The sequence below is a fragment of the Bos javanicus genome, chromosome X (genome assembly GCF_032452875.1).
Source record: "Bos javanicus breed banteng chromosome X, ARS-OSU_banteng_1.0, whole genome shotgun sequence".
NCBI classification, from domain to species: domain Eukaryota; kingdom Metazoa; phylum Chordata; class Mammalia; order Artiodactyla; family Bovidae; genus Bos; species Bos javanicus.
The window spans coordinates 24,297,863-24,314,181 of record NC_083897.1 but is presented as its reverse complement, the minus strand read 5'-3'; the positions used below and the strand labels follow the sequence as shown (position 1 = coordinate 24,314,181).

Here is a 16,319-nt window from a genome sequence, read left to right as displayed (position 1 = left end):
ATGGAGTAATTAGTTCATTTTTTTCTCTCATTCAAAGAGGACTTCCTCAAGGACTATGATTCATTCCAGAAACATCTGTGCATAGCCATGTAAGGGGGAAGAAAAGTGACATGGGCCCCTCTCCCCCACACTAGAGGAATTTTCAATCCTGTTTCACAGGAATAAGAAAGCCCAGTTGAAAAACAAGATAACTCTTAATTGAGGGTGCTCTGTGCTAAACAGAATGCCAGATGCTTTCAGTTGTATTATCTCACTGAATCTCTACCCTAAGCCACTGAAGAAGGCCTGACTACCCACTTCTTTCAGATGAGAAAACTGAAGTTCAGGAAGAATAATAAACGTGCCCGCTACGGTTAATAATACTGTATTGTGTATTTGAAAGTTGCTGAGAATAGATCCTAAAAGTCCCCATCACAAGAAAAAAAAATGTACCTATGTATGGGGATGGATATTAACTAAATTTACTGCAGTGATCATTTTGGAATACATACAAATATTTAATAAATCATGTACAGTGAAACTAATATAATATTATATGTCAATTATCTCTCAAAAAAAAAAAAAAAACCAACTTGCCCAACTCATTCAGATAAGTATAAACACCCAGGCTCCACTTCATGTCAACATGCTGAGAAACATTTCTTTCTATATTCCCCTTCTGAATATATTGTCCCATTCCAAAGCTGCTGAAGTTAAACCTTCAGGCCTCTCTGCAGGCAGTTTTTGTACTCTCCCCCAAACTTCAGCTCAACTGCCCACAACATCACACACCTGAATCCTTCTTCAAAATGAAAGCCAAGTGCTATAATATAGAGTTGGACCCATCAAAATAATCATGCAGCTCTTGGTCTGGACAACTTTCAGTTACTGATCTGTGATCACACATTGCTGACCTCTGCCACGAAACCTCGCCTTGGCAAGCTAATGATTTCCAACCAGCTCCTGTGGAATTCTTTCTGAAAACAGACACCATCTCATGGTCTCATGGAATCAAGGGACTTCATGGCCAAGAAAGAGTCCCTTCTTCAGCAGGCATGTGTGCATGCTCAGTGGCTCACTTGTATCTAACTCTTCGTGATCCCATGGACTGTAGCCAGCCAGGCTCCTCTGTCCATGGGATTTCCCAGGCAATAATACTGGAGTGGGCTGCCATTTCCTGCTCCAGGGGATCTTATCAATGACATGGCAACTCTGTGCTCCTTGGCAAAATGCTTTCGGTAACTGTATTCTGATATCCATTTGAACAAAGTAGCAAAGAAGTAAATGCTCAAGAGTCAAAGCAAACATAATAAATAATTTACTTGATACAAAAAATATGGTAGGAAACCATTGAATAGAAGCATACTCAACAAGGAATGCAAGTGGAAACAGGAGCATAAACCATTTGGGTACCATTTTTTGTAGTTGCTCTTTGGAAACACTTTGAATAATCATCCTAGTGGCTCTACTCTTGTCCATTCCTTCCGTCTAAATTGGCAGACTATCTCTAGGTTGTTTAAAGGATTAAAGGAATGACATCCTTCATGGACAAGTTAATGGTTATTGTGTTATTTTATTTAAATGATTTTATAGTTAGGTAAAAAAATATTTCTTTAGTTTTACAGTGAACAAATAAATCCTCTTTGAATTTTTAAAAATCATTTTAAGTCCTTTTATGAACACAACACAAATCTGCAAGTTCCCAGACTAACCCTATAGTATTGCCCTATTATTTAGTTCTCCAGAGAATTTACATAGTGATTCACAAAGATAAGATGATAAGTATTTTACTTTCAAGGGAAGCAAAGCCTTCCCAACCCATGACTCTGTTTTGATGTTTCTAGAACATGCAGCCAAAGGCTTATTAAGACTCTTTGGTATTAGTACTAAATACTTTTCTCATATTTTTGGTTTATGTATGTTGAAGATTTTATTTTGTAGCACACCCTACAAATGGGATTTTTTTCTTCCTGCCGGCTAGATAATTTCACCCAAATGGTGAAGACGTCATAATTTTTTAAAATGAAATTATATCTAATGACACCAAACCAATGGGGTTGGCAAATTTCAAAATGCATATTTTAAAAACACAAAGATGTATAAACCAAATTATGGTCTACAGGGCACAGAAAAATGATCTGGAGATGGATTTAGCTCTGTGAACAATTAGAAACAATACTGAAAGCTGCTCATTTATGTCCCTCCCCTGTCATCACCTCGTCTGGGTCTTTCAATAATGGGCTAAGAAATATAGGAAAAAAAACAAAGCAGGGTTTTCAATATGGTTTTTCTTTGAGGAACAATAAAAACATTAAACTTTATACATTTAAGTGTCTGTGCACCGAATGGTAGCCCTTTCATGGGAGTCCAGCCTGGGTTTTGTCTGTGTAGGGAAGGGGGAAGAGAGTCTGTGAATACCCTCAGAGTCATTTAAAATATATAGTATTAGCTAATTGATGAGAGGACTAAAAACAATAGTAAGTAGGTAGCCTGGCTGCATGCCAGGAGCAAGGCTTTATGGTGAAAGCGAGTTTACATTAGAGGCCTGTTTTTCCCCTTTCCTTATATGAAATGAACAGCTGTAATTGAAAAGCAAGGAGCTCTATGGTTTATAGAAATAGGTGTTGTGAAGAGCCTTGGCCGTCTAATTTTCTTCCTATTGCAGGGCAGGCTTCCATTGTCTGTTTTTTAGAGCTAATTTCTTTTCTGATCAAAAGGCCCACGTCGTTGAAAAGGTAGTAATGACTATTCATTTGGCTGAAGCCGCCATTCTCCAGACTGCAAGCTTTATTTAGAAATGGCTATTTCTTTCTAAAAGGAAAAGCTCATTTATGTCCTCTATAATGTCAATTAAAGTAGAATATATTTTAATTATTTATCCTGAGGAGAAACCTTTTAGGAACTTAATTTAGTATGCCTATGCTATGCAGACACTACAATATGTGAATGTGGAATGATATCTAGGCACATGGGTTTTATTTTATTTTACCACTAATGAATAGTTTATTTGCAACTAATTAACAAGTTAAATCGGCACAATTAGTGTCGGATTTCTTTAATAATATAACTCATAAAGGGATAGCCATTGGAACTAGAAAATAAGGTTGGTTGTTGGCTTTGTAAAGAAACCATTCCACAAAAGGGGCAGTTTTTTTCCCATTAGGAAGGGTTATCGCGACGTTCGGCCCGTTGCTTGTTCAAATGCGAGCCCGGCTGGGCTGGGGGAAGAAGGATGTTCGGAAACGAGGGGAGATGGTGTTAATGACACAAACATCACCTTTGCCCAGCCTCGGGGTTGTAACCCGGCGACGCTTTCCCGAGAAATGGAATCGGGGTGACTGCAACCGGGGCGCCAAAACGCCGGCGCTGCCGGGCCGCACCGCAGACCTCGCCCTGTCGCACCGTCTGACAGCCGACCCGCGCGTCAACGGGGCGGCCCGAGGCTCGGCGGCCTCCGTACCTGGCAGGCGGCGGCCCGCTCGCCGTTCCCGGGCCGCGCGTCCTCCGCCCGGCTCTCCGTCGCCAGCAGCCGCCCCGGAGCCTCGCTCGCCCGCCACTCGGACGGCGGCGCTGGAGCTCCCGGCCCACGGGCGCTTCTGCGTCTCAGCCGCTCGGGCCGCGCGGCTCCGCGCCGCGGAGGGGAAAGCGCGCGCGGGGTGGGACGAGCGTGGCCCCCGGCGGCCGGGGCGCGCCACGGTCCCCAGCCCTCCGGGCGCTCCCCCGGGCCGCCGCCGCTCTCAGCTGAAGGACGCGGAAGTAGGGGGGCGGTGGTCTGCTCCCGCGCCGGGCGGCATCGGCTAGCCCATAGTAGGTGTGCGGTCGAGGTTTAGTGCCAAGAAAAGCAATGACGGCCGGCAAGGCAGGGGAAGAGAACTGAGAGATTCCGCGCATCGAATTCCACGGCTCTCCCCTCTCTTGAAAGAAAGTGAAAAGGCGGCGGGGGTGAGGGAGGCGGGGGGAGGGAAAACAGCTTTCTGCTGCCTTGAGATTTAAAATTTGCTCCAGGGCGCGCTCTCCCCAGCCCCCAGCCCCATCCTGCGCCCCCTAGGGCTAGGGCCGACGGGCCGGCGGGGTCACACGGGAGGTGCCGGGAGGTCCCGTGACCAGACGGGCATCCTTCCTCGGGAAGCACCGCCCGCCCGATGGAGCCGCGCCACAACCTCCTCCCCCCAGGTCTCGATAAGCGTGTAGATGAGATACGGGGACGTGGAATAACTCCAGCCACGTTCCGCAAAGATAACGATTTTCTGATTGTTTCCCCAGGCCCGATTTCTGGCAGGCCACCTCGCTGCCGGAGAGGGCCGTGCCTTTGCACCCACAGAAGGAAGGGAGGAAGGCGACGGGCCCAGCGGGAGGGCAGGGTAGGGTGCTGGGTGCCGCGAGGCTGCTCCGTGGGGGGCGGGTCCCCGCAGCTCAGAGGGCTGAGGGCGTGTAGGGGTGGGGGGCGAGGCCGGCAGATAGACGACAGTGACCCGGAAGACGCTCCGCCAGTGGGACCCAGTTCCCGGGCAGATCCTCCTTTCCCACGGGGGAGGTGGCTGTATTCGGGTGGCGTTTGGCAGTGCTCGCGTTGTGAGGTCGGCAGAGAGGGCGCTGAAGGTAGAGATTGCCAAATTCCTGGCAGTGGCTCGACACCTAGGGAAAACGCCTGGCATCCTTGTCGTCACACCCTGCGGGTGGACAGGACTCTGCAACTGAGCGCCAAGGTCTGGGCCAAGGGGATTCCCCGTACCCACCGACCGCAGCTCAGCTAACCCAGGGAAGCCAATTCGGAAACTCTTTTAAAAGTACACCCTCCTTCCTAAAAAGGGCTACATCAAAGTGCGATAGAATACAGTTGGCCCGCCCACAGGAGACTTTTTGGTACCCTGAGGACCGTGTCACCGCACACCTCGGTGGCTCCTAGTAAGCTTTCCTTGGAGAGTGTCAACTAGGCTATTACTGCAAACTGCACCGCCAGCCTAGGACCGTCAGCTCCTTCCCAAACTCTGAAGGACGAGAGCTTTATTGGAAGCTGCAGGGGGGTGGGTGGGGGATGAGAGGTGCTGCGGGTATCAGACTGAGACCTCGACAGCTGCGAGGTGCTCGGCTGTCTCTTCCAGCCTCGTTGGAGATCTGGTGACCTTTGCGACCTTTTGCGGGAGATGATTCTACAACAGACCTAAGCTCCTGATTTCTTGGTCAAGGCCCTCAATCTGGGGCCTAAATACACCCTCTTGGCCAGGAGCCAGAGTAAATAATCAAGGGTTGTTCTCAAGGAAGAAATAAGAAAAAAGACTGTCTCTAGATCAGCAAACTTCCTCCACCCCCTTGCTGGCAAGCAAAGCTTCTCTAAAGGTCTTCGGGATAAGTTTTTCGCACTTCCTCAAAGCTGGACCCCTCGCTGGGCTCGACTGCACTTGAAAAAAGGCGAACACTTGACTATTGTCAGGCCGCAGATCCCGGAGCGGACACTGATACACACCCATTCCATCCCACCCAGCACGCAAACGGCACCTCTTATAAGAGGCGGGGTCCTAATCGAGCCGCGGACTCGGGAAAGAAGCCCCCCTTGAGCAGTGGCGGAGCAGGGTTCCACGGGGGCACCCCCGCGTGAGCCCTGGGACAGCCCCTCCCCTGCTCGACTAGTAGCTCTCAGGCCAAGTGCTAAGGAGTTCACTTTGCAGATACGGGGCTCCTGGGACACTGGATTTCCGCAAACCGCAGGAAGGCAGAGTTGGAAGCGCCCTAGGCACCCGGAGCCTGCAGGGCCACCCACACTAGAGCCTACCCCAACCCCCGAGTTTTGCCATCACCAGCCCTCTAAGGAGAGTCCCACTTCTGCCCGCAGCGATGCAGCTGCCTCTCCTTGGAGGGTTGGGGCGACCTCGAAGCCCCGTAGGGAGAGAAGGGGCGCCTATAGGTGAAGTTTCCAACCGAAGCCAACAAACGGCGCTGTTGCCGCGCCCTGGGTCCTGGAATCCCCAGGCCCAGCCCCAGTCCGAGGGAGCCAGAGCTCTCTCCAGAGGGCGGGGAGAATGGGGACGGCGTGTTTGGCCGAGTTCCCTACCCGCCGTCCGGGGGGCTCTGTTTGCCGCCCAAGGGCTCCCGGAGGCCCCGAGGGAGAGAGAGCTACCGAACACGCTCTCCTCCCGCAAAGAGCGGAAAGGACTCTTCCCGAATCCCGCTGTGTCGCTCTGCTTTCCTCGCGGGGTGCAGGTGCGGGTCGGAGACACCTGTTGGGGCTCCACCGGAGGTCTAGCTTCCCCGCGGGCCCCGCCTGGACCGAGCATCCTCGGGCGGTAGTACCTGCCGTGAAGCTTCTCCCGACCCGCGAGGAAAGTCGCGTCGCTCGGCCGGTGCCTGCGCTGGTACTGCTAAGAGAACCGTTTCCTTCTACCTTCCCTCCATCTCCCCACCCCTATGATGGTAATCTCGCTTGATTACTGAAATGGTAGTATGGGCTGAGAACGTGTCCTCTCAAATGTTCCGAAGGCGGACCACCCCAGAGCTACCAGGCACAGAGATCGGTTTAATCGTGACCTCCGAGGGAAGCCAGGAGTGTGGGAGAGGGTGTCTGATCCTAGTAAGACTGCCATAAATCTGGAAGAAGGACGTTGATGTGAGAAGGAGCTTACCTAAACCGCGGGATGGGTGTGAGCAAGTGACAAACAGCTGGGAGCAGTGAGCAGTTCCCCCAGATAACCTGCTGCGGCGAGAAGCGCCGGCCGGGCACCGCACCTCTTGCCTAGGCAAGTAGGCAGCCCAGGCGCTGTCACCACAACGGCTTACTTGGGTCCTAAAACTTGGAAAGAATCCTGACATCTGTCAGGCTACTGGACGCCAGGCCGCGCGTCGGTTGGGTAGTTTCCTAAAACGCGCTTCACTTAGCAACAGCCTCAGAGGCCCAGAGAACCCGAGAGGGCATCTGGAAAGGCGGCCAAAAGGGCAGGGCTACTGCACACTGACTTCTTGGGGAGAAGGTGGGTTTGCCCAGGAAATTTTGTCTGTGTCACCCAGTCTGGCAAGAAAACAGTTGCAGGTGGAGACTGTCGAATCACTTCTGTTTTCTGAAACATGCCTTCCAGTCCATGTCAACTTAAGTACACATACCCGTGCGCGCGTGCGCGGGCGTGCACACACGCACACACACACGACTCATACACAGAACCATTCCACATAGTTTACTTCAAAACCCTAAATGCGTAGAACCATTCAAATGATCGCAGCAGCCCTTGACTGTATACGTTCGCTTCCTTCCGCCCAGAAGAGCAACAGAACCAAGTGGAACCCAAACTTAAGAGGCGGGTTTCGAGACCCCAAACTTCCAGGAGACGTTGCTGCTGGGAGCCGGGATTCTGGTGCTAGCGGTCCGCGGGCCCCAGGGCGGGCTGGCCTGCTCTGCGTCCCCCAAGTCACAGCGGGTTACTTTATAATTTGTGCAAGAAACGGGGAAGCAAGCTCCTGGAACGCAGACTTCCCAGGATCGCTGGGTCTTGCATTATAAGGAGCTAAAAACCTCGGTTTGGAGCTGTTTTTGTTTTTGTTTTTGTTTTCCCCACACTTAGGATATACGCCTTTCTTTGGGTTCCCCATCTTTCCACGAGGCTGGGGGGGGGGGGGTTGGTGGGCCACACCGTGGGGACACTTATTTCAGTCTTTGCCACCTCTGTCCGGGGTTGGCTTTTCCTTCCCACCGGTCGCCTCGGGCGTCTTCGGGAGTTGCAGACGCTGAGCCACTAGCTTGGGCTGGAGGCGGCGATAGTCAGGGTGCCAGCTACCCGCAGCCGGGCTTCCCCGCGCCGCTATTCTTCCGCAGACAACCCCGACAGGCGGTTGAATGTGGCGCTCAGAGTCTCGAGGCTCCGGTCGGGAAGGCTATAAAAAAATAAAAAAAGGAAGACGGCATCCGTTAGCAGCGCCTGCTCCCCGGGGAGGCGGCGCGGCTGCGCGGCGAGAGCAGCGCTCAGTGGTCCCGGCAGGTGCGCGGCCGGTGGAGGGGGCGCCCCAGGACGGCCTCGGCTCCTCTCGGGCCACCATCCCCCCCCCCCCTTCAAGAAACTTTTCTTTCACTTGGAGAGGCTCTGTGTTGCCATGAAAACGGATTTTCCAAGGGGCCCGACCCTCCCCCTCAGGGGCATCGGACTGGAAAAACCGAAATGGCCAGAGAGCAGAGACAAAAAGGGGCCGCTAAACGGGGGCCCGGAGAAGAGAGCTGAGGCCGGTTCACCCCTCCGCACCCCCCTCAACACTCCCCGCACCACCGCATGGGAGCGTTTCGGCCCGGCCGGGGCGCCGGGCAAACCACCGAAAGCTCGCAGCCCCACTGCGCCCTGCGGTCCCCAAGCCTGTCTCCCGAGCCCCGCTCCCTGACCCCCGCTCAGTGCTGGGAGCGCTGGCCCGGGGCTTCCCGGCGGAGGGTCCTACCGGAACGGGGCCGATTCCAGGGAGGGCTTCTCGGAGCCCAGCACCGGGTTATCTCCACTGTGCCCCGAGTCTCCAAGGCCGCCTGGGTAGCTGGCCGTGTCCTGTGTCCCTTAGCGCTGGCAGCAGAAGCGGTTGGAGTACCTCCGCGCAGACAGCGGGAAGCTGTGCAGGGTGGCCCCGGGACCGGACGCCCCCCGGCCTTGACAAAGTTGTTTTCGGAACCCTGTGGGCGCCCCCTGCCTCCTCCCCCCACCAAACCGGCTCGCGCCCCCCCTCCCCCCTCCGTCACCTCCTCGAGTTTCGTTCTTTCAAACTTTTTGAGACCCTAATTGGTGGTCCCTGAGCGGCTGTCCCGGACTCCCGCCTCCTGAATAACTCTTATCACGTCACCAGGCCCCAGAGAGGCGTGGGGGTGAACGAAAGGACTCCCCGAACTTTTTTTTTTCCAGCCTGGCCGAACAAGGGCTCCGTGATGATTGGCCAGGGCGCATCACTGCAAGCCTGTCAATCACCGGGCCTCCGGGTGGCTAGGGGCGGACCGAGCCCCAACCCCGGGGGATCCGAGCAGCTATATAAGAAGCCCGGCGAGCGCCCGACCAGACTGCGAATGCGACCTGCCCGAGACCACGCATCAGGTGCCAGAAGCCTGCGGGGTCCCGCTGACTTGGCGCGGACCACTGCGGCCAGCCTGCCCTTCCCGCCCGACCCGCGGGCCCAGCGGCCCCCAAGCGCCCCTCCGACGGAGTCCCCGGGCCTTTTCACCGTGGCCGCTCCAGCGCCGGGAGCGCCTTCTCCTCCCGCCACCCTGGCGCACCTTCTTCCCGCCCCGGCCATGTACAGCCTGCTGGAGACTGAACTCAAGAACCCCGTGGGGCCACCCACCCCAGCGGCAGGCGCGGGCGGCCCGGCAGCCCCGGGCGGCGCAGGCAAGAGTAGTGCGAACGCCGGCGGCGGCGCGAACGCAGGCGGCGGCAGCAGCGGGGGCGCGAGCGCCGGGGGCGGTGGCGGGGGCGGCGGCGGCGGCGGCGGCGGGGGCAGCGATCAGGACCGCGTGAAGCGGCCCATGAATGCCTTCATGGTGTGGTCCCGCGGGCAGCGGCGCAAGATGGCCCTGGAGAACCCCAAGATGCACAACTCCGAGATCAGTAAACGCTTGGGCGCCGACTGGAAACTGCTGACGGACGCCGAGAAGCGGCCGTTCATCGACGAGGCCAAGCGGCTGCGCGCGGTGCACATGAAAGAGTACCCGGACTACAAGTACCGGCCCCGCCGCAAGACCAAGACGCTGCTCAAGAAGGACAAGTACTCCCTGCCTGGCGGCCTGCTGCCCCCCGGCGCCGCGGCCGCCGCCGCCGCCGCCGCTGCCGCCGCGGCCGCCAGCAGCCCGGTGGGCGTGGGCCAGCGCCTGGACACGTACACACACGTGAACGGCTGGGCCAACGGCGCGTACTCGCTGGTGCAGGAGCAGCTGGGCTACGCGCCGCCCGCGACCATGAGCAGCCCGCCGCCGCCGCCCGCGCTGCCTCAGATGCACCGCTACGACATGGCCGGCCTGCAGTACAGCCCCATGATGCCGCCAGGCGCCCAGAGCTACATGAACGCCGCGGCCGCCGCCGCAGCCGCTTCGGGCTACGGGAGCATGGCGCCCTCCGCCGCCGCCGCCGCCGCCGCAGCCTACGGGCAGCAGCCCGCGGCGGCCGCCGCCGCCGCTGCCGCCATGAGCCTGGGCCCCATGGGCACGGTGGTGAAGACGGAGCCCAGCTCGCCGCCGCCCGCCATCGCGTCGCACTCGCAGCGCGCGTGCCTCGGCGACCTGCGCGACATGATCAGCATGTACCTGCCGCCCGGCGGGGACGCGGCGGACGCCGCCTCGCCGCTGCCGGGCGGCCGCCTGCACAGCGTGCACCAGCACTACCAGGGCGCCGGGACTGCCGTCAACGGCACGGTGCCCCTGACCCACATCTGAGCGCCCGCCGGCGCTCGCAGCCCCTCCGCCCCACCCCGCCCCTGCACCCCCGAGTGGGGACGCCTTGTTGTTTAGCTTTGCTTGCCTGGGACTGTTGCCTTGTACCGATGATGGGGAGGATGGAAAGTTTGGCTGTAGCTGTCGGGGTTTGTACGAAAACTGAAAGGAGTCCGGAGCGGCGGAAATGGGACTTTCTCGAGCTCGCCGGCCCCTCGCCGCCTTCCCTCCCTTCCCCTTCTGTAGGCTGGGAATCCGCTGTGTTGTTTGCCAAGAAAAAGCCGCCCCCCCCCCAACCTCCTCCTCCTCCTCCCGGGTTCCTGGGTTTTTCTGTTGCATTTGAAAATGTTGTCGCGTTAGTTTGCTGTTAGCCGAGGAGTGAGTGAATGGGGCAAACGGACTCGGGTGAGGCTGGCTTGAGAACTGCAACGCCTCCTCCCCCAGTCGCGTTGCATCTGTTTTCCTCGTGGGCTCGGGGTGGTGGGGGGTGGGAACTGACCGCCGCGGCGCGGCAGCCAAGGCCGATGTTAATTTATAGCCAGGTGTGCGTGTGTCTCCCGCCTCGCCGCCCCTGGCCGCGGGACAGCTTTCTGTCCAGTCCGCATTTAAGCTGTTGAGTTGGTGATTTCTGCCGTGATCTGTTTGATATTTCGTCGCGCTAATGTATGTGGATTTCGTTTGGGTGGTAGGGCTAAGGGGCTATTTTGTTTCAGGGTTTTCAAGGTTTTATTCAGTTCCTAAATGAGAGATCAATAAATTTTATAACCAACATAATGGAGTCCTGGTAATTTTGCGGGCCTGAAACTTTAGGTGCGGGTTAGGGAGGGAACCAGTCCTCGGTACTGCGACCGTGGTCCGGTCCCGGGGCCGGGGGTGGGGGGCCTGGGGGGAGGCAAGCGTGATCTGGAACGGTTTCTTCTGTAACTACTGGTGATCGCAAACACGGCGTCTCTCGGTATTTTCAACTGAAACTCCAAGGAGAAAGCGATTTGTCTTTCCGGGAGCGAGCATACTCAGGCGGAGGCTAGCACCCCGCGGCCACGCACTTGTTGATCTCGGCGGCGGCAGCCGCCACGCGGGGCGGGGAGGGGCGGCCGCGGAAACTGGCCCCGAAAGGGGGCACATTTACCTTTGTGCACTGGGGCGGGAAGATACTCGAGTCAAGCCAAATGATTTACAAACGAAAACTCTTCGGAAATCTCAGCCTATTAAACAGAAATAGTTCAGGACTCCCTAGCAGGAAACCAATACATTTCGACCGAGGTGGCTGAAGCGGCAGAGCCAGCATTCAACTCTGGAAGGTGTGGTTTTCAACAGTCCACCTTAGATTTTTGCAAAGATCTCTGAGACTCCTCCGATGGCTTTCTCTTTTTGACTTGTCACTCCAGCCCACTGACTGGTTTTCTAGAAGAGGCCCCCTCTCAACCCGAGCCTCTAGCTAGTTTTCGACTCCCTCCCTCCCCCCACTCTCCCTCCATCCCTGACCCTTAGGATTTCCACTGTGCCCCCCGAAAGGCCTTTGGTTTTGCGCCTGGCCACTCGGCCCCAGTGAATCTGTTTGAGGCCTAGGAAGAAAACAAATAGAACCAGTGTTTTTTTACCCCCTCCTCATCTGTTTGAGGTGATTTCCTTAATCCCTCTAATCCTGTTACCTCGCTATCCCAGAATAACTAAACTCGGGCTTTCCAGTAAGCGCGGCCTGGTGTACTGTGTTTTATCCTCTTCCACTCCCGACCACAGGTTTCTTTGCTTGAGGTCTGCTGGACTCGGGGCGACAGGAACTCCCGTTAAATTGGTCTGAATTCCACATTTCCAGCCGGCTTCCTTTGTGCGGGCTGACCATTCACCTGCGAGCCGGGGCGGGCTTCGCGGGGGGTGGGGGGTGGGGTGGAGGAGGGGCGGGGGCTTTCTGCGGCTTCGGGGGTCGTGCCCGCTTTTTACACCTCACTGCGGATCCCGGAGACTTAAGCTCACCACGCCTCTTGGAGAAAGGTCGGGTCTCCCTGGGAAGGCGGCACCACCCCTCCCCCGCAGGCGCTGGCACTGGCCTCCCCCGACGGTACCGCACGGGGTGGGAGGGATCCCGGTCGTGATGCACAGACCCCGGCGCATCGCCCTCCACCCGGTGCTCCTCCCGGGCGCCTGCTGCGTCCGGTGTGGCGAGGCCTCACTACCGCTCGCTCCCCTTCCCGTCCCACGGATCCCGGGCCCTGCCGAGCGGGTCGGCGCTGCCAGTCTTGCTGCCGTGACTGGAGAGCAGGGTCCCAGGCTACCAGGTTCCCCTCCACCCGCGGTCCGCGTCCAGAGGGGTGGGGGGCGGGAGGCAACTCTCTGGTCATATCCACCCCCTATTCGTATCTTTCACAGTGTTTGGGAGTCCGTAAAAATACCTGTCCGTCGGTTACTCTGGGTTCAAATTGCTAGCAATTGTGGACCCAAGTTTGGTCTGAAAGACTCCGGGCAAGGGAGGGTTGAAAACAAGCAATTCCGCCCCACTGAGGGGGCGGTGCCAACGCGGGAATAAATTGATACCGCTTCTTTCCAAGAGTCCATTGTGCTGCTGCTTTCTTAGAAGTGCCAGGGTCACCCTTTCAACCGGTCTCACACACTACTGGCCCCCCCTCTCTAAACATCCACGGCTTTGTGCTCGACTTTGTCCGATTTCCAAATTGCCTTTAAGAGAAAGGATTTCATCAATCAGCACATTTGGAGGATTTAAATATAGATGAAAGATAATTGTTTTTTAACTTCAGCCACAGGAAAGAGAACTGCACTGGAGTGCAACTTCCATCCCCTGGGCCAGAGTTTCCAGACTAGCGCAACACCCCCTCCTCCTCTTCCACTCCTCCCCCACGTCTATGGGGACAGTTGCCCCTCAATCTGTTTTCTAGCTTAGGGTTCTGGTCAAATTTGATTTGAAATAAGGGTTCTGAGGCTGAAATGGCAACAATAACAAAATCTGGTCAAGCCCCAACTCCTGCCTTTGGGGACTTGTTTTACACATAAGAAAACTGGCCCCTGCATGGGAAGTGACAGCGCTCAAGGTTGCTTAGCTGGTCTCTGGGTGCACAGGGGAACGGGACTCCCAGGCCTGGTGGACGCCTGACTCTGCCACAAGATGGAGAGCAACTGATGAAATTCCAGCTTCAGCTGCCTCTCAAGCCCTTAATCTAGTGGGGTCTCTGTAGAAAAGATGTAATTTCTGACATACAGACACCTAGTGGCCAATGCTTGGCAAATGGTGAAGTGATGGGCGCCTCAGGTCCTTACAGAGGGATAAACACAGTCCATCTTTAGTGTCTCCTGACAGGAGCAGAGTTATCTTTTGATGGGAATTATCCCAGGGACGGGGGAGCCTGGTGGGCTGCTGTCTCTGGGGTCGCACAGAGTCGGACACGACTAAAGCGATTTAGCAGTAGCAGCAGCAGCATCCTACATGGAGATGTTCTTTGCTGGCTTGTCTCTATATCTTCCCTCATTAATCTCCTGTCTAAAAATCTACAGGGGGAGAGGGCATCCAAAACACAGGTATAGATTTATAAACAAAGACGTTCATCACAGACCTGCTTGTGATAGTAAAAGTTATACCCAACCCAACTGTTCAACAGATAGGAAAAGGTTATGAAAATTCCTTTTCCCCCAAAAGACTACTTTGCAGATATTAAAAATTGTGCTGGGAGAGATTACAATGACACAATACAACACTTAAAACAGATCTAAAAGAGCAAGACGCGCAAAAATATATTCAGTACGTGTGACCTACTGAAGTATGTATGAGTCGGAGAACATACAAAAATGCAGGGTACTATCATGAATATTGGTTAGTCTTCCTTCTATTTATTCGTACTTCAATTTTCTCTGATAGGACTGTATCCCTACTATCATCAGAAAAGTCAGCTTTAAAATATATTCTCTTCCAGTCACAAATACAGTAGTGTGTCTCCTTGTGAAAGAAGAAAGTTCGAGCTTTCCCTTCGTTTGTTTGGGGTAAGGGGGGTCGGGAGCCCCAGCAGCAGTAATTCCCCAGCTCTCCTCCAGATCGGGGGCTGCAGTGAACACAGCAGAGCAACCCCCTGCCAAGCGCCCTCATCAGTCAGCGGGAGCAGGAGCAGATTAGTGACGGCTCTGTCATTCTTCGGACCCACTCAGTGGAGAAAAAGACCTCCTTGGGAGCCAAGCTGAACAGCTTGGGCCGCGGGAAGCAGGGGCCATTGAGGAACCAGAAAGCACATAAACCCAGGAGCCTGCAACTCACTGCCCTCTTGGGAGGGGAGTTCGGAGCAAGCCCACAGGGTGTGTCTGGCCAGGAGGGGAGGGACTAGGTGAGCACCCAACTCGCACCCACACAGCCGAATGAACAAACATGGTCGGTTGTGCCCCTTCTCCCCGTCACTGCCATCTTCATCCACACCACCATCACTGCCTGCTGGACCACTGCCATGGCCTCCTACCTGTTTTCCCTGCATCCACTGTGCTCCTCACCAATCCACTCTCCCCAGAGTGTCCTGTCAACTTTTCAAACAGAAATCCTATCAGTGTCACTTCCTTTCTTCATAACCTTCTAGTGACTTCTTATTGTCTGATCAATGCTGTGTCCTTCTGTGCCTCTCTCCTCCAACCCCCACCTCCCCCACTCCCACCTCAGGATCCCCCTGAGAAATGTTTGTTAAGTAAATCATGGTTCCTGATGGTTTCATATCTAAATAAAATTTGAAGTCCAGTAGTTTTCTCAGATACAGATTATTATGCACTGTGCTGTGCTTAGTCACTCAGTCATGTCCGACTCTTTGCGACCCCATGGACTGTAGCCCGCCCAGTTCCTCTGTCCATGGGGATTCTCCAGGCAAGAATACCGGAGTGGGTTGCCATGCCCTCCTCCAGGGGATCTTCCCAACTCAGGGATCGAACCCAGGTCTCCCACACTGCAGGCAGATTCTTTACTGTATTAGCCACCAGGGAAGCCCTTACTATGCACAGTGCACTTTTCATCTTGCATTGGCAAGATTCCCCCAAATCTCCATATCAAGCACAGATTTCTTGATAATTAAAAAAGTCTACTAGCAAAAGTACATAAATTCTTCCCTGCCCCAGTGCTTTTGAATGTGCTGTTCCCTTTTCCTGGAATGTTCTGCCCCAAGCTCTTCCCTCAAATGGTCCAATGTTGTCTGCAAGGTCTCAGTTCAAACATCTCTTCTGGTGAAAGTGTCCATGAAGCTCTACTCAAGAACAAGACAGGTGTCCTGTTTTAAACTCTCACAACACTGGACCCTCTTCCCAGCCCTGATACCAGTGGTCATTTTACATTTGTGTGATCCTGCCAATCGCTGGTCTCACTCCTAGTCTGTAAGTTCCTTGAGGGCAAAGACAGTGCCTGGTTTGTTCACGAATACCGAGCACAATGCCTATTCCGTATTAGGCTCTCAAAAATACATGTGGAGTGTTTACTGTGTGTTTAAGGAATAGGGGCTCTGGTGACTTGAAACTAACAGAATGAGTGCAAGCCTGTGAAAATCATCAAGAATGAATCTGCCACTTTGGCTCCATCCCTTACCAGCTGTAGGCTCTTGAGGATACCATTTACACGGAGGTTCAAGTGGGAACAATAATGTCTCTGGTTTGTTCTGAGGGTTCAAAAAAAAAAAAAGATGCTTTGAGCACTGAGCACAGTGTCTGGCACTCAGCCTTGTGCAGTATGTGTTAGTGATGATTATCACCTTCCTTAGGAGCCTCTGTTGACTCTTCAGGGAGGAGCTAGTGCTTTCTGGTCAAATTCTATATTTCCCACTATTACAAGGGATGTTTCTCATTGCTGAGGCCAGTTCTTGCTATAGAAAGAAGGCAAAATAAAAGATCACCATTAAAAATGAATGGATCCTATGACACCAAAAGCATAAACACAAAAGAAAATAAAAAGCTGGACTTCATCAAGATTAAACAGTTTTGCTTGCAAGGGCACCATCAGCAAAGTGAA

The 16,319-nt window shown here is 54.5% G+C and overlaps 1 protein-coding gene and 1 long non-coding RNA gene across 2 annotated transcripts; one reads left to right on the top strand and one right to left on the bottom strand.

Annotated features, from left to right (window-relative positions):
• Window positions 1-7,119: 7,119 nt before the first annotated feature.
• On the bottom strand, window positions 7,120-8,659 carry LOC133242414 (uncharacterized). The gene is made up of 2 exons (XR_009734857.1): window positions 8,386-8,659; window positions 7,120-7,836 (listed from the first exon to the last, which is right to left on the bottom strand). It is a non-coding gene; the product is annotated as an uncharacterized LOC133242414 (long non-coding RNA).
• A 286-nt stretch (window positions 8,660-8,945) lies between these two features.
• Window positions 8,946-11,122, top strand: SOX3 (SRY-box transcription factor 3). The gene has a single exon (XM_061408572.1). The coding sequence runs from the start codon at window positions 8,993-8,995 to the stop codon at window positions 10,349-10,351; it is 1,359 nt and encodes a 452-aa protein (XP_061264556.1). The 5' UTR covers window positions 8,946-8,992; the 3' UTR covers window positions 10,352-11,122.
• The last annotated feature ends 5,197 nt before the right edge of the window (window positions 11,123-16,319 follow it).